General features: G+C 36.9%; 1 protein-coding gene and 1 long non-coding RNA gene across 4 annotated transcripts; both read right to left on the bottom strand.

Moving 5' to 3' along the window:
- Positions 1-18547: 18547 nt before the first annotated feature.
- Positions 18548-20910, bottom strand: LOC128035299 (uncharacterized). The gene is made up of 3 exons (XR_008191662.1): positions 20838-20910; positions 20284-20364; positions 18548-18860 (listed from the first exon to the last, which is right to left on the bottom strand). It is a non-coding gene; the product is annotated as an uncharacterized LOC128035299 (long non-coding RNA).
- A 1297-nt stretch (positions 20911-22207) lies between these two features.
- LOC105763777 (agamous-like MADS-box protein AGL15) lies at positions 22208-26771 on the bottom strand. 3 transcript variants are annotated; one of them, XM_012582127.2, is made up of 9 exons: positions 26301-26771; positions 24788-24866; positions 24411-24475; positions 24211-24310; positions 24059-24100; positions 23531-23572; positions 23273-23445; positions 22704-22802; positions 22208-22566 (listed from the first exon to the last, which is right to left on the bottom strand). In XM_012582127.2, exons 1-8 carry the CDS (start codon positions 26480-26482, stop codon positions 22718-22720), a joined length of 768 nt encoding a protein of 255 aa, XP_012437581.1. In that variant the 5' UTR covers positions 26483-26771; the 3' UTR covers positions 22208-22566; positions 22704-22717. The 3 variants fall into 3 exon arrangements, with proteins under 3 accessions (XP_012437581.1, XP_012437580.1, XP_012437582.1); XM_012582126.2 differs by having other exon boundaries at positions 22208-22802; positions 26301-26768; XM_012582128.2 differs by having other exon boundaries at positions 22208-22802; positions 24788-24863; positions 26301-26767.
- Positions 26772-27464: the final 693 nt, after the last annotated feature.

Here is a 27464-nt window from a genome sequence, read left to right as displayed (position 1 = left end):
AAACACACTGTAACGGGATCGGATTTTTTTCGAAATCAATAAAAAGGGCCCTATTTTTACAACACAAACGGAGACATAAGCGAATAAAGGTTGATACTTGTGTTTCTATTTTATTTTTCCGATTATATCTATTTATTTTATTATTTATATAAATAATATAAATATAAAAGGAAGGAAATAACCTGTTTTCGAGCCCTAACCGCTGTGGATGGCCGAGGAAGTCGTCACCGAGGATTGACGACCGGAAGCTGAAAGGTTTCTCTGCTTTTAGAGGCTCTTTCTTTATTGTTTCGTAAGACTTAAGCATAGATTCGGGCATAAGAGTGTTGAGAACGCTAAAAGGGAGATTTTCCCTTTTCCCGGCCACCGCAGACGGTGGTGCCGGCGCTGGAGATCGGCGGCCGGTGCGGTGGTCGGTAACCGTCCGATGACCGGCCAATGGCCAGAGGACAGAGGGGTTGAGAGAGTTTTAAAAGTTTTTTTTTTTTTTGAAAATGTTCTGAAATGATTTTTTTGGAGGAAGGGAGGCATATATACGGTACCAAAACGGTGCCGTTTTGGAAAGCCTCCAGACACACAAAACGTCGTCGTTTTGAGTGCCCGACCCAAGTCCGACCCGATCCACTTTAGGATCCGCGTGTTTTTATGCGGAGGGGCAAATTGCGCTTTTAGCCCCTTCGCCTTTTAACATATTTTCAATTAGGTTTTTTTATTATTTTTTTAAATTCGACCTTTAATTTATTTTAAATTCCAATTTAATCCTTTTGGAACGGCGCCGTTTTAGAGGAGAAGGGAAAATTACCCGTCCAGCCCCTCTATGTAATTCGAGCGTTCAATTTGGTCCTCCAGACTTTATTTATTTGCGGATTCACCCCTGTTTTTTTACTTGCGACCCAATTTAGTCCTTTTTTCCATATTTTCTTAAAATCAGTATTTCTGATTTTTTTTTGAAATTATTATTTATATATATATATAAATATGTTTATTTTGTAGGTATTTATACCTTAAAAACTAATATTTTTCGTATATTTATAGACACATGTTTTATTTAATTAATTTTGATATTATTTTAAATTTATATATTTTATGGGTACATGTATACATTTTTTTGTTTATTTCAATCATTTGTCTATTAATTTAGGATTACATATTTTTATTATTATCTTGCCCATTTATTTGATATTTTGCATGCTATTATTTTATTTATTTGTTCATATATTTGCATTATTTCTATGCTATCGTAGTATTTATTATTGCAATATATATTTAATGTAGCATAACATTACATTTTTTTACTCGATCTTTAAAATCAAACTTTTTCAAAATGTGGATAATGCTTGTATTTAGGGTTTTCAAGAAAATTGAGCCCTAACGTATTGGGTTCTGATTTTCTTCGTTAAATCTAACATTGGAGCATTCTTCTTTAATCAAGAATAAGAGTTCATTATTGGGAATTCAACACGTTGTGTCCTAACGTATTGGATGTGACGCATTGATTTCTCGAAATGAAGATTCTTTTTTTTCTAAAAATAATAAAGGAAATATTCCGAGTTTGGGATTTTAGAGGAATCGTGCCCTAACGTATTGGGTGTGATTTCTTAAATCTTGGATAAGTGGATGTTCTTTTAAAGTAAAGGAAATATTCCGAGTTTGGGATTTTAGAGGAATCGTGCCCTAACGTATTGGATGTGATTTCTTAAATCTTGGATAAGTGGATGTTCTTTTAAAGTTTTATTGCACTAGTATTTTGACCCAATTCATTTTGGAGGAAATTAGAATGTTGTGCCTTAACGCATTGGGTGTGGCATTTTTGCTTCTCTAAATTGAGAGGGTCTTAATACGCAACGTTTTAAGTTTTTTTTTAAAGATTATATTTTCAAATTTTCGACATTAAGACATTAATTAATTAACTAGGTACCAATTTTTGGGCGTCACGAGGGTGCTAATCCTTCCTCGTATATAACTGACTCCCGAACCCGTTTTCTAAACTCGTAGACCAAAGCTGTTTTTAGGTGATCCAATCACACCCTAATAAAAGATTGGTGGCGACTCTCAATTTTCATTTTTTTAAAGTCGACAACCTAAAACTTTTAAAAAATGGTTTCGACAGCTTGGCAACTCCACTGGGGATTTTTTTTTAAATAAGAGAGTCGAGCCGCAAAGTTGATTAATTTTTGTCTTATGGTCGAGAAAATATTTAAAAAAAAACTCATGACATCCTTTTGCATTCATTATCTTCTTGTTTAAATATTGTTTGCATTCTACATTTCATGAGTTGAACGTTTTTACCCTTTTAAGTGGGAGTGAGAAGCTATGCCTTCGTGAGGTTTTTACCTCCGTATAGGATAGTGGATCGCTTTCGGGATACATCGGTACCTATGCCTTCGTGAGATTTTCATCTCCGTATAGTCATAGGGAAAATGTGTCCCGCTGAACCGAACTTGATCTATATGAGCCTATAATGGGTGAGGATCAAGGAATCTGCTGGTTTGGGTACCTTTACTTTAGAGCCAAACCGCATATAATGAGCCTTAGAAGCTTGCCTTAGGTAGAACTACACTAAACCCTAATAGATGCCCTAATAAACGTTTTACTCTTCCTTGATTATATGCTTGTATTATACTGACTCTTGTGCTTTATTTTGTTTGCATGACATGGCATTTCATTTCATCATAGAAGGCGTCAGTTCAGATTCGGTTGCTAGATAGAAAGCTTAACATGGAAAAAGGATTTCTTGATAAAGTGGAGGACAATGCGGCTGTCTGAACTTGGTCTGAAACAATGCGGCAAGAAAAGGGTGATAGCCTGGCCTATGGGTATGTATCGGAATTATGGGATTTTACTTGCATCAGTGTGGCTCAAAACAATTTGCAGGAGTTGAAAGAAATTTGGGATCAGTGGAACAATGATGTTAGGCAGTTATTTTACGACAATTTCAGGGACTTGTCTTATTTGCTTGATGTGAAGGTAGACAAACATTTGTTTCGAGCCCTCGCCCAGTTTTGGAATCCTGCTTACAGTTGCTTCACATTTGGAAATCTTGATTTGGTACCTACGATAGAGGAGTATGTGGCTTTACTCCAATGTTCAAAGTTTCAAGTGGATAGGGTCTACTCGAGAGCGGTGAATGTGCCAACCTTTTTAAAGAAGCTGATAGGAATAACAGGGATGAGTGAGCAGTGGGTCGCTGCAAGAGTTAAGCAAAAGGGGGACAGCAAGTGCATTCCTTGGAGGAGCTTGAAGGATGCATTTCTCACTCACCCAGACGTAAGAAAGAGGTTAGATATCTTCGCTTTAAGTATATACGGCTTGATTATCTTCCCTAAAGCCTTGGGGCATGTGGACGAAGCAGTCACCGATTTATTTGATCAGCTTGATAAGAAGGTTTCATCGATTCCGGCAATTTTGGCAGAAACCTTTAGGTCATTGAGTGCATGCCGAAGGACGGGTGAGGGTAGATTTATCGGATGTGCGCAGCTTCTACTCATATGGTTTCACAGTCACTTTTGGAAGGTGGATAAAGTTTCGTATCGGGTCTTCTCTGAAAATTATTCACCACTAAAAGAGATAGTTGCTACGCCGAGGAGGGATGACATTTCGGAGGAAAAATGCATGGCAATCCTTCAAAATCTTCAAGAGGAAGATGTTGTGGAGAGCTCATTGGTTGCTTCCAGATGAGATCCTATATAAGTGTGGTAATTTCGATTAGGTACCTTTATTGGGTATTTGGGGAGCTGTCGGATATACCCCATTATTGGTGCTAAGGCAATATAGGTCAAGGCAGTTTATACCTGCGACACAAGGGATAGCTGATTGTGAATTTTCATACAAAGATGATGGTTATAGAAAGAAGATTCAAGAAATGTCCAATGCGTGGAAACAGACTCGCCGAATGAAGAGGTTAGCTGTGGGGCCGATGACAACTCCTGAGTACTATAGATGGTGGGCTAGGAGGATTAATGATAACACACCTAAGTTAAATCATGAGGACGGCCAGTTAATAGAAGAACATTTGCGAGTCATCCCTTCGGAATTGGAAATTATAAGACGAGATTTTGAGAGAAAGAACGCGGATTTGGAGAAAAGGATAGAGCAAATGGAGGTGGAAAAGACGAACTTGAGATTGGACATAGATGTTCAGAAGCTTGAGAATGAGAAGTTGAAGAAAGAGAAAAACAAGGCTGATGAGGAACTAGGCAGTCTAAAGACGGATTATAAAAAGTTGCGTTTGTCAATAAGAACTGCTGTGCTGGGAAAGACATCAGAACAGTGGCGAGCAAAAATCCAAGAAGAAAAGGATAAGGCCGATAGGTGGGAACAAAGATTTCAAGAGATGCAAATGCGAAATGAGGCTTTAGAAAAGAGTTTGTCAGAAAGCCAGAAGGAAAATGGCGAATTAAAGGATAGAGTGATTGTGTTGGAAATATCTCTTTGTCAGTATCGAAGCTAAAACTCTACAATAGAGTTAAAAGCAAGCTTAAGCAAGATTGACGAAATGAAGAAAAGAATCGAAGAGCTAGAAACGGTGCTGCAAAATTGTGAGATCCAGATCAAGCACTTGAAAGTAAACGAAAATCGTAATAATGAACAGCTTCACCACTTTCAGAGTCAAGTTAGGAGTAGAGATCATCTTATCGTGGAAGTTGTGGTCCAGATTCGAAAAGTAGCTGATCATATACAGACTTTAGCAGTATAGGCTGACACGCTGAGTGTGAAGTATGAATTAGAATCGGATCGGGGGCAGGAATTAGCTTTGTTACCTAGGAAGATTAGAATTTTGGGTACTAGGGCAAAGTCCTATTTGTAATTCGCTTTATGTAAAGGAATTTGCTTTCTAGTAAGGTTTTCTTATATGGAATTGAATCAAAATTGACGTCTTTTTGCATTCATGCATTGCATTACTTCATATGCATTTAAAAACATTAAACGATTCTAATTAATTCAAATCACTCCTCAGCTAATCTGGAAACCAACCAATCAACGAACAATTCACGACTTTCGATCGAAAACTAGAGACATGGACCAAAGGCTAGAACAGTTCCAGAAAGAAATGCAAGAGCAAATGAATGAGCAACTAGAGAAGATTCAACAAAAGATGGATAAAATAATGGAACCTCAGGGGAGTATGATGGCTAAGTTGACTCAGTTATTAACTGGAGGAATTGACAAAGAGAAGGGCTTGGTGCCCAACATTGAAGACAACGAGGGCCCTGTTTATTCCTCAGGACTTACTTCTCAACAAACAGGGATATATCCGCGCAAATCCTCCGTCACTATTAAACCTCAAGACGATACTGAAACACCAATAAACTTCCAAGCTAGAGACAATCTTGCTAATCCTGTTATCCCAGACTTCGACGAGACGATCGAGAAAATGAATGATGAATTGCCGAAAAAGCTCGAGGAAAAATATAAATGGCTGGAGGAAAAACTTAGAGCGATGGAAGGTACTGAGAGCTACCATGGAATTGATGCTAGAGAATTGAGCTTAGTTCCAGGTTTAGTACTTCCTTACAAGATCAAAATGCCAGAGTTCGAGAAGTACAACGGGACTAGTAGCTCCAAAGCCCATATTACTATGTTCTGCAGGAGGATGACTGGATATGTTAATAATGACTAGTTGCTGATACATTGCTTCTAGGATAGCCTCGCAGGGGCTGCAACCAAATGGTACAATCAACTGAGTCGTACCTAGGTTAATTCATAGAGAGATCTAGCACAGGCATTCTTAAAACAGTACAGCCATGTGACTAACATGGTACCTGATAGAATTACTCTGCAGAACATGGAGAAGAAGCCTGGTGAAAGTTTCAGTCAGTACGCACAGAGATGGATGGAGGTTGTTGTCCAAGTTCAGCCATCTCTTCTAGAAAGAGAGATGACGATGCTTTTTGTTAATACATTGAAGGCCCCATTTATTAAGCATCTGTTAGGGAGTTCTTCTAAAAGCTTTTTTGACGTAATTATGAACGGGGAAATGATAGAAAATGCCATCAGAAGCGGGAAAATAGATGCTGGGGAAGGTAGCAGAAGGTCAGCTTCGAAAAATAAGGAGAACGAGGTTAACAACATAAGTTCATATTCAAAAATGATTACAATCAATCAACCGGGAAAGATGGCTGTTAACCAGCAGGGATCATCAAAGCAGAGATCTGACACAAGACAAAACACAAAAAAGCTTCAATTTACTCCAATTCCAATGTCGTATAGGGAGCTATATCAGAATCTATTCAATGCATACGTGGTTTCCCCTCACCACTTAAAACCCCTGCAACCTCCATACCCCAAGTGGTACAATGCGAGCGCACAGTGCGATTATCACGCGAGAATTGTGGGGTATTCTATAGAACATTGTACGGCGTTCAAGAAGCTGGTAGAAAGGCTTATAAGCATGGGCGTGGTTAAATTGGATGATTCGCCTAGTACAGAAAATCCGTTACCTAATCATAATGATAATGGAGTAAACATGATAGGTGGAAGCATGGGTAGAAAGATCAAGGAGGACATATCAGAGGTGAAAATTCCTTTGAGGTGGGTCTGGAAAAATATGGTAAGAAGAGGATTGATCGTCTCAAGTTCAGAGAGAAGCTTCGGAAAAGTGGAAAATTACTATGAGTTCCATCACGAGGAGGGACATGAAATCCAAGAATGCGCAGAATTCAGAGCCTTGGTTCAAGACCTGATGGATAATAAGGAGATGGAATTTTATGAAGAAGTTAAAGAGGAGGGGAGTATTTGCACATCGGAGTCTTCGAAGGTTCCAAGAGTAGTGCAGCCTGTGGTCATTATCTCGCAACCCAAAAAGGATGAGGTGAGAATACCAGTAATGCCAAGGATCATAATAAAGAAACCTGCAACCTTTCCTTACCAAGACAGCAAGAAGGTTCCATAGAGCTACGAGTGCAATACAAATGTCCTAGGAAAAGAGACTGCAAAGAGCCAGTGTGTGAGGGCCAATCCAGAATCTATGAAAGAGGCCATAATAGGGGAACAAAAAGGGAAATTAGCTGAGCCAGTGAAGGAGGAAGAAGCTGTGGAATTCCTAAAATTTTTAAAGCATAGTGAGTACAATGTCATCGAGCAGTTGCATCAACAACCAGCCCACATATCTGTACTGTCCTTACTCTTGAATTCAGAAGTACATCAAAACGCGTTGATGAAGATGCTAAATGAGACCTATGTGTCCAAGGATATTTTTGTCAATAAGCTAGATCGGTTGGTCAATAATATTAGTGCTGATAATTTCATATTTTTCAACGATGATGAGATACCTCCTAGGGGCATGGGATCTACCAAAGCTTTGCATATTACTGCACGATGTAAAGGGCATATTTTGCCAGGAGTATTGATTGACAATGGATCAGCTTTGAACTTACTGCCATTATTCACGCTTAACAGGTTACCCATAGACAGTTCGCACATGAAAACGTGTCAAAATGTAGTGAGGGCGTTTGACGGTACAGAAAGGAAGGTCATGGGAAGAATTGAGATACCCTTACTGATTGGCCCAACAATCTATGAGGTAGATTTTATTGTGATGGACATCAAACCTTCTTATAACTGTTTATTAGAAAGCCCATGGATACATTCGGCAGGGGCAGTACCGTCATTATTGCACCAGATGTTGAAGATAGTGTCAGATGGTCGGCTAGTGACAATAAAAGCCGAAGAGGATATAATAGCAACTGCATCCAATGAGACGCCATACGTAGAAACCAATGACGAGTTAATAGAGTGTTCATTTCGATCTTTAGAGTTTGTAAATGCGGCATTTGTTCCTGAAGGGAGTAAAATTTTGGTGCCAAAATTATCCAAAACTACAGAGATGGGTTTACAGTTGTTGGTGGGAAGAAGAGCTTTACCCGGAAGAGGGCTAGAGAGATATCTTCAAGGGAAAACTGAGGTTCTGATGCTAAAAAAAAGTAGGATAACTTTGGCTTAGGATACAAGCCAGATAGAGGATAGAAAATGAAGGAGATAGAGAAAAGGCAGGAAAGAAGAAGGGCGCGTTTAAATGGGGAGGAAGCTAAGTAGGAGCCAATGATAATTCCCCATATATCCAAAACTTTCATATCTGGAGGAGTTATTCATCAGGAGAGTAGGAAATCGGTTGAGGAAAGCATCGAGGAGACGTTGGGAAATATGCACATTAATACCATTTATAAGCATGAGAATGAAGAGAGAAATTTGCTAGACATTCGTCCTTATGAGCCTGGGAGTGTTCTAGACAATTGGACTGCGGAAGAAATACCTAAAGTCTTTAGAACTATCTCAGAGTAATATTCAGAAAAAACTTGTTGTTTTAGCCTAGAAATAACAAGAATTCTTTGGTGAAATAGGCTTATGTTTAAAAATCATTATTTTAATAAAATACATCTTTGCAATTGTTTCGAGTAAATATTCTTTCATTCTTCACATATGCCTAAATATATTCTTTCATTACATAAATAATTGTAGATAAATTCATACATTCTTTTGTAACCATAATAGGTCTCTGTGTATCAATGACGTGAATGACACTGCTACGAGCTCAGAGTGCCCTTTTGAACGAAACATGTGTTTAGAGGGATCGCGTGACTTTGAAGGTGATGAAGAGGGCTGTTTATCTTTAGACTTGTTGAGGATGGTGGAACAAGAGGAAAAGCAAATCCTACCTCACAAAGAGTCAATAGAAGTTGTGAGCTTGAAAGAAGGGAATGAGGTGAAAATTGGAACTGAAATTCTCGCCAAGACAAGACGAGACCTCATTGAATTACCCCATGAATTCAAAGATGTCTTCGCATGGTCATACCAGGATATGCCTGGATTGAGTGTTGATATTGTAGTGCATCATCACTTACCCATAAAAGAAGATTGCAAACCAGTTCAACAGAAGCTCAGAAGAATGATGCCTGATATCGTGCTCAAAATAAAAGAGGAGGTTAAGAAACAGTTTGATGCTGGTTTTTACAGGAGGTCAAATATTCTGAGTGGGTAGCCAATATCGTCCCAGTCCCTAAAAAAGATGGAAAACTACGAATGTGCGTGGATTACAGGGATTTGAACAAGGTAAGTCCAAAGGACAATTTCCCATTGCCACATATTGATACGCTGGTGGATAATACGGCGGGATTTTTGCTGTTTTCTTTTATGGATGGGTTCTCAGGATACAATCAGATAAATATGCACCCGGAAGATATGGGAAAGACTACGTTCATTACTTTATGGGGAACGTTCTGCTATAAGGTGATGCCATTCGGATTAAAGACCGCAGGAGCAACATATCAGAGAGCCATAGTAGCCTTGTTCCATGACATGATGCATAAAGAAATTGAGGTGTATGTTGATGATATGATTGCCAAATCCAGAACAGAGGAGGAACATGTGCAGGTCCTGAGAAAATTATTCTTAAGATTAAGGAAGTTTCAACTCAAGCTTAATTCGACAAAGTGCACTTTCGGAGCCAGGTCAGGAAAATTGTTGGGCTTTATAGTTAGTGAAAAAGGAATTGAGATTGATCCAGACAAGGTCAAGGCAATACGAGATCTATCACCACCACGTACCCAGAAAGAAGTTCAAGGTTTCTTAGGAAGACTGAATTACATTGCTCGATTCATTTCACAGTTGACCGAGAAATGTGATCCCATATTTCGCCTTTTGAAGAAACATAATCTTGATGTCTGGAATGAAGAATGTCAGAAAACCTTTGAAAAGATAAAGCAATACTTATCCAATACCCCAATTCTGTCACCACCCAGCCCAGATAGACCCTTGATTTTGTATTTAACGGTGTTCAACAACTCCTTGGGATGCGTGCTGGGTCAACATGATGCGACTGGAAAGAAAGAAAAGGCGATTTACTATCTCAGCAAGAAATTCACTGATTGTGAGATGAGATATTCGCCTATTGAAAAATTATGTTGCGCCTTGATTTGGACGACCAAAAGGTTGAGGCAATACTTACTCTATCATACGACTTTGGTAATTTCAAAATTAGACCCTTTGAAGTATATGATGAAGTCAACAGCATTGAATGGAAGAATGGCTAGATGGCAAATCTTGCTCTCTGAGTTTGATATCGTATACGTAAGTCAGAAGGCCGTCAAGGGAAGTACGATAGCAGATTTCTTGGCTAGCAGGGCTCTGGAAGAATATGAGCCTCTAGACTTTGATTTTCCGAATGAAGATTTGATGTATGTGGCGAATGCTGAAGAAGATCCCTAAGAGAATCATTTTTGGAGATTAAACTTTGACGGATCATCGAATGCATTAAGCAATGGGATTGGGGCAGTCCTGGTGTTTCCGAACAGAGATTATCATCCTTTCACCAGTAACTTAGACTTTGATTGCACTAATAACATGGCTAAGTATGAAGCTTGCATCATGGGTATACGGGTAGCCATAGAACGAAAAATCAAGACATTAAAGGTGTACGAAGACTCAGCATTGGTAATATACCAGCTAAGAGGGGAATGGGAGACGAGGGATCCTAAATTTATTCGTTACCGGAGATTGGTTTTGGGATTGATCAAAGAGTTTGACAACATTACCTTCTGTTATCTCCCACGAGAAGAAAATCAGATGGCTGATACTCTTGCTACTTTAGCTTCCATGATTAAAGTGAATCAGTTGGAGGACATGAAGCCCATTCCAATTAGTATTTATGAGATCCCAGCCCACTGCTATAGCATTGAAGAAGTGGAGAATGATAAGTCCCTGGTACCAAGATATTTTGCTATATGTAAAGAATCGCGAATATCCTGATCAGGCAACGGAGAATGATAATAGGACATTGAGGAGACTAGCTATTGACTATGTCTTAGATGGGGAGATCCTATACAAAAGGGGAAAGGATCGAGTACTGTTAAGATGCGTGGACGCTATAGAGGCTAAGGAAATTTTAGAAGAAGTCCATGAAGGTATTTGTGGAACGCACGCTAATGGATTCACCATGGCTAGACAGATTATGAGATTCGGGTATTACTGGTCCACTATGAAAGGAGATTGCATCAATCATGCCAAGAAATGTTATAAATACCAAATTTATGGGGATAAAATGCACGCGCCTCCTTCTCCTCTTTATGTTATGACTTCTCCATGGCCTTTCTCCATATGGGGTATGGACGTCATTGGACCAATATCACCGAAGGCTTCTAATGGACATCGTTTCATTTTTGTGGTTATTGACTATTTCACTAAGTGGGTAGAAGCAGCCTCATATGCTAATGTCAAGAAGTCAGCAGTCAGTAGGTTTTTGAAGAAGGAGATCATATGTCGATATAAAATGCCTGAAAGGATCATATCTGACAATGCGTTGAATCTGAATAATAGCACGATAGCGGAAGTCTGTGATCAGTTCAACATTAGACACCATAATTCATCACCGTATCGCCCAAAAATGAATGGTGCAGTGGAAGTGGCAAATAAAAATATCAAGAAAATCGTGGCGAAAATGGCTGAAACTTACAAAGATTGGCATGAGAAGTTACCTTTCGCTCTTCTTACTTACCGAACATCTATCAGGACTTCTACTGGGGCAACACCTTTTTCGTTGGTTTATGGAATGGAGGCAGTATTACCCATTGAGGTTAAAATTCCTTCTCTCCGAGTTTTGGCTGAATTAAAATTGGATGAGGCCGAATGGATCCAATCTCGGTATGATCAACTGAACCTGATTGAAGAGAAAAGATTAAAAGCCATTCGTCATGCCCAAATGTATCAGAAGCGAATATGCGAGCTTATAATAAGAAGGTTCGTCCCAGAGAATTTCATGAAGGGGATTTGGTTCTGAAAAAGATCCTCCCTTTACAAAAGGATTTTAGAGGGAAATGGATGCCAAACTGGGAAGGACCTTATGTTGTAAAAAAGGCTTTTTCCGGATGCGCTTTGATTTTGAGTGAAATGGATAGCAAAAATCTTCCGAATCTTGTAAATTCAAACTCAGTTAAGAAATATTTCACTTGAAGAAAGGGAGGAATCAAAGTGAAAACCCGCAAAGGGCGCACTGATTTCCAAAAAAAAAAGGAGAGGCCAAGGTGAAAACTCGAAAAGGGCACCTTGAGACCAAAGGGGGTTTGAGTTGAAATCCTAAAAAGGGCGGCTCAAACATTGTCAGATTGGGGGCATATGGTGATCTTGCTTCGCTAAAGTCAACAATAAAAAGATGTACGACGTCTTGGGGGCATTGACAAAGTACTGTAGATCCCCTAAACACATGTTAAGTTCAGAATGGTTCTTGGCTTGCAGGGAGAAGTTCAAGCGGCGATATCTAAAGCACCTAGCCTTCATAATATTTGTGTCAAGATTGTTGATTCTTGTAAAAACTTCATTATTCGCTGTTCTTGAATACTTTTTTCTTTTAGGACACTTACTATCAATAAATTCTTAAATTAATTCATCTCTTACTTAGTATTTTTGATTTTTGCGCAAACATGTCGCATTAGAATAATGATTGATGGACTAATAAACTTTCACAAAAGAAGTTTTGTATATTACTTTGGGAATTTCTAAATAATTTAGTAACCTGAAACAGGACTATTGGTTAAAACGCCCCAAGATTCAAAAGTCTAAATTAAGACCGCCTTTTCAGATTTGGATAGTGAATGAGACAGCAGGAAGTCTGAAGGGGGGTAGGAAGAAATCCCTTATGGAAAGAAAGCTATTCATTTGGGCATGAGCATTTGATAAGACACCCTGAGAGTGGTGTAAGCAAATTTCATAATCTATATCCTTGAATTACGATAGGAGAAGATTGAGAAGAGTCAAATTTTCCTACTCTTAAGTTACGGCGGAAGGAATGTAGTACAAATTCTGCCTTCTAAAGGGTTGTGCTTTAAAAGTGCACAATTGAGGCAATTTGATTAAGTATTTCTTTGGAGATATCAGCCAAGCAAAAAACGTCAGCGACAAAACAGAAATGATAATTCTCGAAAAATGTCATTTTGCATGCATTCAAATGTCATTCATACACGTCTAGTTAGGAACATTTGTTTCATTCTGATCATGACATCCTAATCTCTAGGCATAATTAAGTTCATAGAACAGATTTTTACAGGTCATGTTCCCTAGAGAACAGATCGGTAACCAGTAGTCTTATATCCCTGAAGTTGCAGTGGAGCAGATCAAAGACGGCGAATCTTATCTTTCCAAGATAGTGGGAAGCAGATTTAAGCCACCAAGCCTTGTCTCCCTGAGCAGTAGCGGAGAATGTTGAAGATTATAGATCTTATCTCCTTAAGCAGTAGTGGAGCAGATCGAAGACGGTGAATCTTATCTTTCCAAGATAGTGGGAAGCAGATTTAAGCCACCAAACCTTGTCTCCCTGAGCAGTAGCGGAGAAGGTTGAAGATTATAGATCTTATCTTTCTAAGCAGTAGTGGAGCAGATCGAAGACGGCGAATCTTATCTTTCCAAGATAGTGGGAAGCAGATTTAAGCCACCAAGCCTTGTCTCCCTGAGTAGTAGCGGAGAAGGTTGAAGATTATAGATCTTATCTCCCTAAGCAGTAGTGGAGCAGATCGAAGACGATGAATCTTATCTTTCCAAGATAGTGGGAAGGAGATTTAAGCACCAAGCCTTGTCTCCCTGAGCAGTAGTGGAGAAGGTTGAAGATTATAGATCTTATCTCCCTAAGCAGTAGTGGAGCAGATCGAAGACGGCAAATCTTATCTTTCCAAGATAGTGGGAAGTAAATTTAAGCCACCAAGCCTTATCTCCCTGAGCAGCAGTGGAGAAGGTTGAAGATTATAGATCTTATCTTCCTAAGTTGCAGTGGAGCAGATCGAAGACGGCGAATCTTATCTTTCCAAGATAGTGGGAAGCAGATTTAAGTCACCAAGCCTTATCTCCCTTATCTCCCTGAGCAATAGCGGAGAAGGTTAAAGATTATAGATCTTATCTCCCTAAGCAGTAGTGAAGCAGATCGAAGACGGCGAATCTTATCTTTCCAAGATAGTGGGAAGCAGATTTAAGCCACCAAGCCTTATCTCCCTGAGCAGCAGTGGAGAAGGTTGAAGATTATAGATCTTATCTTCCTAAGTTGCAGTGGAGCAGATCGAATATGGCAAATCTTATCTTTCCAAGATAGTGGGAAGCAGATTAAAGCCACCAAGCCTTGTCTCCCTGAGCAGCAGTGGAGAAGGTTGAAACTACAAGTCTTATCTCCCTAAAGTTGCAGAGGAGTAGATTGAAACACTAATTCCTATACCTCTGAAGATGCAGTAGGAAGGAATGAGGTTACTTGAAGAAGAAGAATACCAAGATCCAGAATGACCGGGCAAAATCGGGCGTTTTAAAGTCTTTGCTCTGTTCCCGTTACACGATAACGAGCAAAGAGGGGCAGCTGTAATGCCTAATTTTTACCCAACCCCAAATAAATAAAATAAATACAGAGCCCAATTGCAAACAGGCCATAAGGGCCCAAAATGAAGTAAACAGAGGCCCAAAATTAGTCCCAGGCCCAAAGCAGTTTCAGAAACCCTAGGGTTTCTGGGGTAAGCCTTACGCCGCAGCCGCCTCTCCCGTTCGCCTTCACCTGCAAGGAAACAAACAACAAAAAGAAAGAAAATCAAAGATTTGCAGATCAAACAGATTTTCTTTTGATTTTGGATTAGATTTATTCTTATTTCGGCTATAAAAAGCCATAAACACACTGTAACGGGATCGGATTTTTTTCGAAATCAATAAAAAGGGCCCTATTTTTACAACACAAACGGAGACATAAGCGAATAAAGGTTAATACTTGCGTTTCTATTTTATTTTTCCGATTATATCTATTTATTTTATTATTTATATAAATAATATAAATATAAAAGGAAGGAAAAAACCTGTTTTCGAGCCCTAACCGCCGTGGATGGCCGAGTAAGTCGTCACCGAAGATTGACGACCGGAAGCCGAAAGGTTTCTCTGCTTTTAGGGGCTCTTTCTTTATTGTTTCGCAAGATTTAAGTCCGGATTCGGGCATAAGGGTGTTGAGAAGGCTAAAAAGGAGATTTTCCCTTTTCTCGCCACCACCGAGACGGTGGTCTTGGCCGAGATCGGCGGCAAGGGTGATGGTCGATAATATCAGATGATGACCAATGGCGAGAAGGACGAGGGGTTGAGAGAGTTTTAAAGGTTTTTGTTTTTTTTTTGAAAATGTTCGAAATGATTTTTTGGAGGAAGGAGGCATATATACGGTACCAAAAGCGGTGCCGTTTTGAAAGCCTCGGACACGCAACGTCGTCGTTTGAGTGCCCGACCCAAGTCCGACCCGATCCACTTTAGGGTCCGCGTGTTTTTATGCGGAGGGCAAATTGCGCTTTTAGCCCTTCGCCTTTTAACATATTTTCAAGTAGGTTTTTTTTATTATTTTTTTAAATTCGACCTTTAATTTATTTTAAATTCCAATTTAATCCTTTTGGAACGGCGCCGTTTTAGAGGAGAAGGGAAAATTACCCGTCCAGCCCCTCTATGTAATTCGAGCGTTCAATTTGGTCCTCCAGACTTTATTTATTTGCGGATTCACCCCTGTTTTTTTACTTGCGACCCAATTTAGTCCTTTTTTCCATATTTTCTTAAAATCAGTATTTCTGATTTTTTTTGAAATTATTATTTATATATATAAATATGTTTCTTTTGTAGGTATTTATACCTTAAAAAACTAATATTTTTCGTATATTTTTATAGACACATGTTTTATTTAATTAATTTTGATATTATTTTAAATTTATATATTTTTATGGGTACATGTATACATTTTTTGTTTATTTCAATCATTTGTCTATTAATTTAGGATTACATATTTTTATTATTATCTTGCCCATTTATTTGATATTTTGCATGCTATTATTTTATTTATTTGTTCATATATTTGCATTATTTCTATGCTATCTTAGTATTTATTATTGCAATATATATTTAATGTAGCATAACATTACATTTTTTTACTCGATCTTTAAAATCAAACTTTTTCAAAATAGGGATAATGCTTGTATTTAGGGTTTTCAAGAAAATTGAGCCCTAACGTATTGGGTTCCGATTTTCTTCGTTAAATCTAACATTCGAGCATTCTTCTTTAATCAAGAATAAGAGTTCATTATTGGGAATTCAACACGTTGTGTCCTAACGTATTGGATGTGACGCATTGATTTCTCGAAATGAAGATTCTTTTTTTTCTAAAAATAATAAAGGAAATATTCCGAGTTTGGGATTTTAGAGGAATCGTGCCCTAACGTATTGGGTGTGATTTCTTAAATCTTGGATAAGTGGATGTTCTTTTAAAGTAAAGGAAATATTCTGAGTTTGGGATTTTAGAGGAATCGTGCCCTAACGTATTGGATGTGATTTCTTAAATCTTGGATAAGTGGATGTTCTTTTAAAGTTTTATTGCACTAGTATTTTGGCCCAATTCATTTTGGAGGAAATTAGAATGTTATGCCTTAACGCATTGGGTGTGGCATTTTTGCTTCTCTAAATTGAGAAGGGTCTTAATACGCAACGTTTTAAGTTTTTTTTAAAGATTATATTTTCAAATTTTCGACATTAAGACATTAATTAATTAACTAGGTACCAATTTTTGGGCGTTACGAGGGTGCTAATCCTTCCTCGTACGTAATTGACTCCCAAACCCGTTTTCTAAACTCGTAGACCAAAGCTGTTTTTAGGTGATCCAATCACACCCTAATAAAAGATTGGTGGCGACTCCCAATTTTCATTTTTTTAAAGTCGACAACCTAAAACTTTTAAAAAAATGGTTTCGACATATTCTTCTCTAGTTACTAGGAAACTTGAGATTTTATCTAATTACTTCTCTAACTTTGCTACTTGTTCTTATAATATGCAAAACAAAAGTGAGTCGACAGTAGCAATAAGGGCATGAAATTGCAGCATCCGCTGAAACCCCTCTCTACAATCGCAGCTCCTCTTTGTACAGCTACACACCGTCCTATTTAGGGATCACAACGTGGTGGGGCAGCCGATATGATCCTGACTTAGGGTGAGTTTGGATGGGCAGTGCGTTTACCTGCGGTTAGTGTAAAAACAGCGGTGGCGGTGAGATTAGATACTGTAGCATGAGACAAAAAGTAAACTAAACGCACCGCACCGCACCCAATCGCCCATTCAAACCTACAGTTAGAAAAAAATAATTTCCTTGTTTTTCTTTTGAAACATATGAAATTTAATTTTTTTTTAGTTTAAACTTAAAATTTAATATATTTATTTATTGAAAGTTAAAGAGTATTTTTATAAATATCCCACAATGGAATGGGACGAATTTACCTAAAATTCGACGCACCTCGAGCCCAATTTTTCAAAAAGAAAAATCCGGGTGAATTCGAAAGTAGTCAGATTCGCTGGTACTACTTCAAATCCTTCTTTGCCAATTGCCCACTTGCAATATTGTTCAGAGTTGCTTTGTTTTGTTTTTGTATTTGATTTTCTTAAGTCCAAACTGTCCTAAAACATATCCAGTGTGTCTACAATGACCATCCCCACCTCATAGAAACAATACCAAGCAATATTCATATGTCAATCTAAGCTAACAATTGGTTTGATTCGATAATATCTTCGGAAATGGGCTAAAGGATTGTTCCCATATACGAGTGAAAAATTAGAGCAGACTTAGGAGTGTAGCCACCCACCCGTACCATGTTATTGGGCTGCCTTCACTCCATGGAAATTCAATTTGAATACTATTCTAAAGCCTTTATTCAGATCAGAAGCTTCAACATGGGTCAATATGGGCCTTCTTCAACCAATCACAACCATCTTTTAGCCGACGAACACCATAATATAAAATCATAAGGTGAAGCCAGATACGCAGAAAAGTGCATCTCAGAAGCATACTTGATAGCGCTGGCACTGCACTTTCCTCCATCCTTCCAGCCTCAGCCAGGATTGCTTCCAACCCCAAAAGCCGCGTTGGATAAACATTTATATTTATTGAACTCTAAGCACATTGATTACGTCGTCGCCAAAATTGATACCTTCTTCTTGGGTTCGAATTTTCAATGGTACAGAAAGCAGTGCAGCACACGCCTCTTCTGTCCAGCTAATGCAATTAAGCAAAACCCCTTCTCTTGCGTTAATAAATAAAAGCTTACCACCCTCTTAGCTCATCAGGACAAGTTGTTTTTGTGTTAGGCAATGCTACTCTTGGTTGAAAAGCTTACCAAATTATACTCCAAGCTGGAGAACCGCTAGAGGTGCTTATGGGCCAGGCCGGGTTCGGGCCGCGCCCATAAAAAATTTCAGCCCGGCCCGAAATATGGGCCTAAAATTTTGCCCAGACCCGGCCCGGGAAAAAATCATAAGCCCGGACCCAGCCCTGTCCGGCTCATTTTTTTAATAAATACCAAAAATTTATTTTAAAAATTAAAAAAAATATTTTAAAATTAAAAAATTTTAAAAAGTATTTTAAAAATATTTTAAAATTAAAAAATAATAAAAAATTATTTTAAAAATATTTAAAAATTTAAAAAAATTTAAAAAATAAATATATTTATTATATCGGGTTGAAATTGGGCGGGTCGGGCCGGGCAAAAAGTGGTGCCGAGGCCTGCCTGCTTTCTAAACGGGCCTCGTTTTTTTGCCCAAGCCCATATTTCGGGCCTATATTTTTACCCAAACCCTCCCATATTTCGGGCGGGCCGTCGGGCCGGGCCGAGCCGCCCGGCCCATGAGCACCTCTAAGAACCACCGCCAACAATCAGAGGCAGATGTTTTGTCAGCTGCTGTACGGGCTTTTCGATCTGATGTTTCCAATTGCCTTGAATTTAAAACCTGGATTAGAAATCTCGTCCTTCTTATGGATTCAACAATGTTATGAGCTCCTATCACTTATCAACACCGCATTTGTAAAGCTAGTTGTGGACATAGACTACCCCTGTAACACCCCTAACCTGTATACGTCGATAAATTAGGGTTACGAGGCGTTACCTGACAAAACACAACTTAACACAGACATTCAGTAGAATTCAAAAATTTTACATCTATGTTAAATTAGTCAAATATTAAGTAAGTATAATTATAAATTCTACTTTAACCTTTTATAACAAAACATAACATTTCTGTTCAGTTAAACCATAAGAAAAATAAGCTAATTTCGTATGGCTATTAATTATATATATATATATATATATACAGTACATTAAAGTACGACTCCCAAAATATTATCTAGCCTATACATATAACCAAAATCATATATATATATATATCAAATGCATATAATCACTTAATTTAATAGATTCACCGGCGCTTAGCCTGCTAGGCTTATAGCCTGATTCAGATCACCGGCACTTAGCCTGCTAGGTTTATAACCTGATTCAGATCACCAGCACTTAGCCTGCTAGGTTTATAACCTGATTCAGATCACCGGCACTTAGCCTGCTAGACGTGTAGTCTGAATAATTTCACTGGCAATAAATTCGATTGGTACTGAGCTTTAACAAAAGAATCTCAATTCACAGAAGTTGTATTTCATATTTGTATATAAAATCCACATAAAATTCAGTTCAATATTCATAACTTATATCTTTAAAACACATGGATATATATAAATCCCAATCATCAAATCTAACTTAAATAATTCAATAATTCAACCGAAACACATTTATATATATATAACCTCATACTTTAGATTCCACTACTAATATCATAAGATTTAACTTATAATATACTATGTACTTTTAACATTTGAATTCCATATATATCTATATAATTTCATATACCATTTCAATACAAGATCTTATACATGTACATATATACATATTCAATCTAACAAATATATATTACTCTATGCTTATATTCAAACAAGAATATATACCTATATACTCATACATATTCAAATTTAACATATATATATATATGTATAAATATAATTTCAACTTATACTCAATATAAATATTTATTCATAAGTATACATGCTTATTTGCTCCAACTTATACAAATATTTTATACTAAATTCACACCTTATTCACACATACATGCATATGTTCGAATATATCTCATACCTTTGTAATTTCATACCTAAATTCAATACAACAAAACTTACATGTATACACACGTATATTCGAATATAATTTATACATATATATATATATATATATATATATTCATACCTAAATTTATTACAAGGACATTTATATGCATATTTGCATATTCATAGTCATTCGAACTTATCACACACACATATATATATATATATATATATAATTTCATACTTTCAATTCGAATTTTATACTTTTAAATTTAACTCAACAAAAATAAAATTGATATACATACACATATACTAATTTAATAAAATTAAATAGCTAATAGACTTACCTCGGATATCAGCGGACACGATCGACTATTCAACTACTTTCGTTTTTCCCCGATCCAAATCCGTTTTCTTCGTTTCTCGATCTAAACATATTCAAATTTAACCTTTTTATTCATCAAAACATCCAATTAAATCCAAAAATACATAAATGAGCAAATTACTATTTTGCCCCTGATATTTTACACTTTTTGCAATTTAGTCCTTTTTGCACAAAACACAAAATACACAAAATTTGCCCACACTAAGCTAGGGCCGAATGTTCCTATACTTCATACAAGTCCACACATTTCTTTTATTTCACATTTTAGTCCCTCAAAAATTTATTTTCACAATTTAACCCTATATATTCAATTTCACCAAAAATTTAAAGACAAAACATATTAATCTAACACCTATATTTCATATTTCATCAACTAATATCATAAAACTCAAACATTCATCAATGGCATATTCCAAAATCATCATCAATTCACAAAATTGAAAAATGGGTTTTGAAGGACACAAAGTAACGATTCCAAAAACGTAAAAATTATCAAAAACCGAACAAAGAACTAACCTCAATTAAGCTTCAATATTGCCGAATATAACTATGTTTTCTTTCTTTTTCTCTTGTTTAGTTTCGGCTAAGGAAGAAAAATAATAACCATGGCTTTGTTTAATTTTATTATAACATATATATTAACAATTTATTAGTTTACTAACTTAACCTTTAATATAATATATATATATATATATAACATATAATTCAAGGTCTTTCTTGACCATTGTCACCCACTACCAATAAAATGGTCTAATTGCCACATAAAGCCTCCATTTTATAAAGTCAACAACAATTAAGTACTTTCTTATTTAACCATCAAATTTTCATTTTACGCGATTAAGCCATTTTTATCGAATTGAACATTCAAACGATTAAATTTCCACACGAATTTTTCACACCTATAACTTAACATATAATAGACACTAAAAATAATATTAAAATATTTTTCTGATTCGGATTTGTGGTCCCGAAATCACTATTCCAATTAGGGTCAAAACCGGGTTGTTACAACCCCGTCAACTGCTGGGAAGTTACTTCTCTTCACCAGTATCTCAATTACAGCTTCCATTTGCTGGAGCTTCTAAAATCTGTTAGTTCCTCCCTTTCTCATCTGACGCACGCTCGCCTTTCCTTTGTTCTCGCTCTCACTCTCCTCCAGAATTCACCTTCTTTGGCAATCAAGCATCTCAAAGCAATTCAGCCTCAAGGTTCAAGCAAGGACTATAGAGGACAGCAAGACAGGGAAGACGGTGACAAGTACAGCAACTTCAGCTCCTTCCCCTGGAAGGAAAAGCTAGTAATCAAGCTTTAATGGAAATAAAGAAGATTGGCTTTTGGGTATGTGGCGTTGTTTTGGCTACCCTGTCGGATAGGCTAAACCATACTTGGAGATCAAGCAATTGATTGCCACCTCCAATAGTGCTTCGTTAAACCTAGTAGATTCATGTATTTCTGACGTTATAGTAGAGAAAGGTGAGATAATGCAGCAGCTTCCCTAGCATCAGCCATAGTCTCTGGGAAAAGCAGTGATGCAGCCAAGGATTTGGAGACAAGGTTGGGTGTTTTTGGGAAGCAGCAGGAAGCTTTGGAGAAGCAGGTCCATTATTTGTTCTCCAAAGTATTCGCAGCCCGAAAAGAACTGCTTCTTAGTGTTCGACAATGCAGGAAATAACCTTAATTTCTGATCAACTTTTAAATGGTTTTTTGGACAACATTCGTTTGATGACAGTAATTGTATTTGTATCTTCAAAACTAACCATGGAAATAGAACTGCATCATGTCAGTTTCAAGTTTTGAATTGTCTATATTCAAATTTTAACAAACCAAAGTATTTTAGTATCATTCAAATTTTAACTGAATCTAGGATTCAGTTTGCGACCGGCTAATGAATTGATCTTGCAATCAAGTATCACAAAACTTGCAGGAACCAAGGAAAATTTTACAACTTTCTAAGTAGCAGAAAGAAGAAAAAAAAGATATGTCAACAACAAGATTCACTCGGTCACCAAATGAAACATGAACTGCAACCTCACTAATTTAATAGGTAAAGAAAGTTGCAAGGGAAAGCAAAGCTACGCCCATTTTAATACAAACAAGAAAAAAAAAGAAGAAGAAGAAGAAGAAGAAGAAGAAGAAGAAGAAGAAGAAGAAAAACTAAAGCCTATTTTTGCAATACCCTCACCCTTTTTCCCAATAACTGTCACGACTAAACTATATCCATCAGCAGAAAACTTAGCTCTTCATCCTGCAAAGAAACATCTATACTTTCACTGTGTTGCCTTCATTGATTTGGACAGCTGGTGCTTTGAGAAACTACCAAACTAGACTCAACTGTACCATATCTCAGTTTCTGCCATTCCCTATTGAAGGCAAAGCAAATACCTTGAAGGAAAGGGTCACAGCAGCCCCAACTGGCTCTCTGACTCATTGGAGTGGCTTTCTATTTCAGGTTTCTTTCTCTTGTGATAATCACTTGGCAACCTGATAAGTATATAGAGAGAGCATATGTGAGAGCTGACAAAATATTAAAAAAAGAAAAACAAAAAATTTGGACATAATAGCATAATGAGGGACTTCATTTTGGCCTGCAAGGGCAACAGAGATGAAGAACTGAATGAAGTATTGATTAGTTCTACTATTTCTGATGCTGTTGAAGGCCTTGAAATAGTGGGTAGAATTACATTAATGCAGCCAGAGTAAATCATTTGTCAAGATAAGCCAACAAGGGTAAATCACTTAACAGGGACCAAAGGAAGCAGTGCCACTGTTATAGGATTCTGCCTTTTACAAGGGTGGTCGGAAGTTTTTGAAATGAGTGTAGAATTAAGTTCAAAGCCAAAGACACAACCTTGATTTATCCTTTCTAATAACAAATGATTAAATATAAAAAAAAATTAGTCAAGTTGGGGCATTTCCAGAGCAGACTAACCAAAATATAAAAAAATACATACCCCAAATACAAGGTAGTGTCTGAATCTCCCTTTTCAACAGTGCAATTACAGGTCAAATCTGGACTGGGAATGCTGTGGCTCATGAGAGAATTCTTCCTTTCAACTGGATAGCATTCAAGATAGGGTTGGATCGGGTGATCAGTTGTTGGAAAGAAACCTCGTAGCTCCTCAACCTGCATGGGTAGACAAATAAAACAAGTTGTCTGTTACCCAAATCATAATAATATACTCAGTTTTATCAAGAAAAACGTAACTTGCCTGTCTGCGTAAAGTTTCATTCTCAAGCATAGCTCGCTGCTCCTGCAAACAGAAATTAAAATGAATTAATTACCTCAAAGGTATCCTTTTTTTTCCTTAATTGTTCTTTTTTTAGATCATGTGACCTCCTTGATATAACAAGAAACATGCATGAGAAACTTGAACCTTATGGAATCTCTAGGTGCAATATTTCAAATGTCAAATGACTTCCCATACGAATTCCATTTCCCACCATTTTCAATCTACTACACGTAGTTGCTAGCTATTCTTAATTTCAAGCGTTTATAACCAATCTGTTGAAAGTTATTGAGACCTCACCTCCACCATTCAAGTCTAACCAAATGTAATTCTAGTTTGTGACATGTCTCCTTATCAAGATGCTTTATTTCCTATCAAAATTATCTTATTATTGGAGACAAAGATAACTGTAACATTCATCCTCTTTTTTCAAGATGCGCTTTTAGACAAAAGAACGACACTGGCAAAACAAAGTACAAAACTATGACATGCAGGTAGGACCAAGCATACCTGTAATCTTGATTGCTCTAATTGTTGCATGAGCAATTGTTCCTGCAATGGTATGATTCCTATTAAGGCCTCAAGTTAAATAATTATTTCTAGAAACAAGAATCCTAATTTAAGCTAAGAGATTAGATGAATTGGACAAAATGTCATTCAACCTTCTTCTCCTTCACTGATAACAACCCTTCATTAAGTTGCTGTTCTAGGAGCTGAAGCTCTTTCAAGCTCATGCTGGTCAAGTTCTTACCCAGCAGCTGTCTATAAAATCAGAACAAGAATTAGTTCAAGGAAAAGTAAAAAGTCTGCATTGGAGAAGAATGTAATACATAAACCATATCTGACAATTAAGATGGCATACAACTGTTTCATTTGTAGCTTTGCGATTTCATCCTTCAGATGGTCTGCCTCCTTAGAGTCTTGCTTCTGAAAACAAAAGTGTACATGATATCATCCAAATGTATACTTTCAGTGTACGACATTGTAAGGAAAAATAAATGAAACAGAAACATATTCGGGAAATAAACTTTTATCAACATGTTTTACCAATAGCAAATTTATGTTTCAACTGGTAGTACACACATGTCATGCATGCTAAAATCTAAATTAGGTTCTAACCATTATCTTGAGGTTCAACATTAAGCCAAAATGCAGAAGAAGAAATTGAAATATATTGTTTCAATGGAAAAGAAAAACCAGATTTGTGAATGTATTATGTAAGCATAAATTGCTGATCACCTCTGCTTTATGTTCCACTTGAGCAATCGCTGGAGAACCTTGAGCAGACTTGTATCTAGAAATTGTTTTATTCATGCTGCTAAAATGAACAAATGATTAAGACAATACTCTTTCACAGAGAGAAATTTGGCACATATTCTTTCTATTAGAGCATTTAGCTCACTTCAATATTATAGCATGCAGAAACAAGGAGCAACCTCAATATGCTAGAATACACAATGATAGGCACCTCTCCCTGCAATTTTAAGCTTATGAGTTTTTGTACTTATTCTGTCTCTCTTTCAGATACTCGTTCCTATAATTCTGATTTCCTCTATCAATTACATACATTCCAATATTTGTGGTTTCCTCCAAAATAAATTTTCTTGCTGCAAATCTTTGTATTTTATACATGTTTCCAGCCATCCCAGCACTTCATTCTCTTTAGTTTACCACTCCTTAAATACAATCGCTTCCATTTTTGTACAATCTATAGCTGTTTCTAACTTAAACTCTCAATCTCATAAAATTAGATTATGGACCTATCAACCCACAGAAACAAACTATTCTTACGAAAGCAGAGCATCTCACATCTCCTACAGCAGGAGTGCCACCAGTTTCTCACCAATACTTCAAAATATAGTACTATCCAAAAGATAAATCAATCGTTTTTACATCAATTGAAACCAAGTTTCTAATGAAACTCTAGTGAGAAACTCAGATAGGATATGAAAAGAATATGGCTTTTCAATTCAAGTAGGTGTAAACACAAGCAAACAAATATTGAGAATTTGAGAATAATTCTATCTTTGCAAATCCAAACAATAAAATATTATATAACGCAGAGAAATTTTTTTTTAAGGAAAAAAAGAAACCCCAATAAATTTTCAAATTTTCATGGACGTATGCTATCCAAAAAAACATGGAACAATTTAAGAGACAAAAGATAACATACACGGTACAAAAGTTATTTACCATCAAACTTTTTTCTATTACCAAAAAGTTTCTGCTGAAGTCAATATAAATCGACCAAAAATTAGCCTTTTCTTCCCTTGATAATAAAAGTAATTGTTCTCCACCATTAAAAAGAAGTTAATGTAGCAATTTTTGAAAAAGGGCCGGGGAAGATCAGCAGGGTGAAGTTCATAATAAAATGACAGAAAGTAGACCAGACATCAAAATTATCAGCAGATAAAATCCAAACAAACATGCAAGAATACAAACAAAAATTCTTAAGACCCACCTAATCCCTCTAAAGTTCATAGTCGATGATCCTGGTAAACAACATTCTGTTCATCAAAATAAATAAAAGTTACCCTTAGCCTATTCTATTAAAAAAAAAAAGGAAAAGAGTCACTCTTTAGTCCTCAACCAAAAAAAAAAAAAGATAGAAAAACAAGAAAGGCCAATAAAGTTCATGGATGATAAATAGAAAATTCTCAGAAATAATCAAGGGGAAAAAAATTGTTCATGCAATGATAGAAAAAAAGAAGAAGAGGTTTTTGTTGAAGATAAAAAGTTGTGCATTGCATACCCAGAGCTGGAAAACTCAAAGAGCTTGCCGGTATTGGAGAAAATGATGACAGCAACCTCAGCATCACAGAGAATGGCGAGTTCCTTAGCCTTCTTGAGCAAGCCAGCACGTCTCTTGGAGAATGTGACTTGCCTGCTATTAGCATTCTCTATTCTCTTAATCTCTATTTTCCCCCTACCCATATTCTCACAAGTTGGCTTCTCTGGCAACCCCCAAAACCCAGAAAACAAGAATAAGCAGGTAAATCAATCTTTGATGACAACAAAACAAAGAGCAACAACTATTTTCATAGGAATTTGAATAAATATATGATTTGTTTATTAAGAGAAAGGAACTTAATTTGGAAAAGACTTGGAAAAAGAAAGGATTGCTAAATATGGAGAATGGGGTTGGGGAGATAAAAAAAGGGTAGGCGTTTTGGAGACTGGAAAGGAAACGGCAAAGTTTGCTTGCATGGCTGATCCCTCTGCCTCTGCATTCAATTTAGAGAGTTTGCTTTGCTTTTGCATGATTCCTTTGCCACATTTGGAGAGTTTATTTGGTGGTCATCGGGGTCTACCTGTGGGCCCCACCCCACCCCTGGTGGATCCCACTTTAGGAGTTTCATATTTCCCTCTCCTTCTCCTTCTCCTTTTTTATTTTTATTATTATTATTTGGTAATATATATAATAAAATTAAACGATAAAAAAAAAAAAAAGGAAGCCTCCTCCGGCTCTTTGCTCTTCTCTTTTCCTTGCTGGGTGTTTGTAGGGTCCACCAAAGAAGGCTTGTTTTTGAGCTAGATTTTAGATAATGAAGGAAATGGAAATGGGAGTGCTAAAATTGGGGAGGGAATCGCCTAACATTTTATTTATTTATATACTAAGCATAATAGACCCCTATTTTTAATGGGTAATTGCTAGATTTGGTAGCTCTTGGCGTCGGTTGCTATATTGACTGACGCCCTGCTTCCTAATATTGGAGATGGGTGGGATAAGTTGAAAATGGCTTTCTCATGCCATGCCATTCTACATTTAGTACTATTTATTTAATACCAGCTACATTGGGTAAACCATTGTTTACTGAGGGGTATTTGCTATAAATGCAATCCAATGCAATGCACTTATTGAGTTTCCAAATCTTCTCTTCTACTTACATTATAAGTCCATTTGTTTTTGGTAAAA

This window comes from Gossypium raimondii, chromosome 12 (genome assembly GCF_025698545.1).
Source record: "Gossypium raimondii isolate GPD5lz chromosome 12, ASM2569854v1, whole genome shotgun sequence".
Lineage (NCBI taxonomy): Eukaryota > Viridiplantae > Streptophyta > Magnoliopsida > Malvales > Malvaceae > Gossypium > Gossypium raimondii.
The sequence above is the reverse complement of the archived record's forward strand: the minus strand, read 5'-3'. Positions and strand labels throughout refer to the sequence as shown.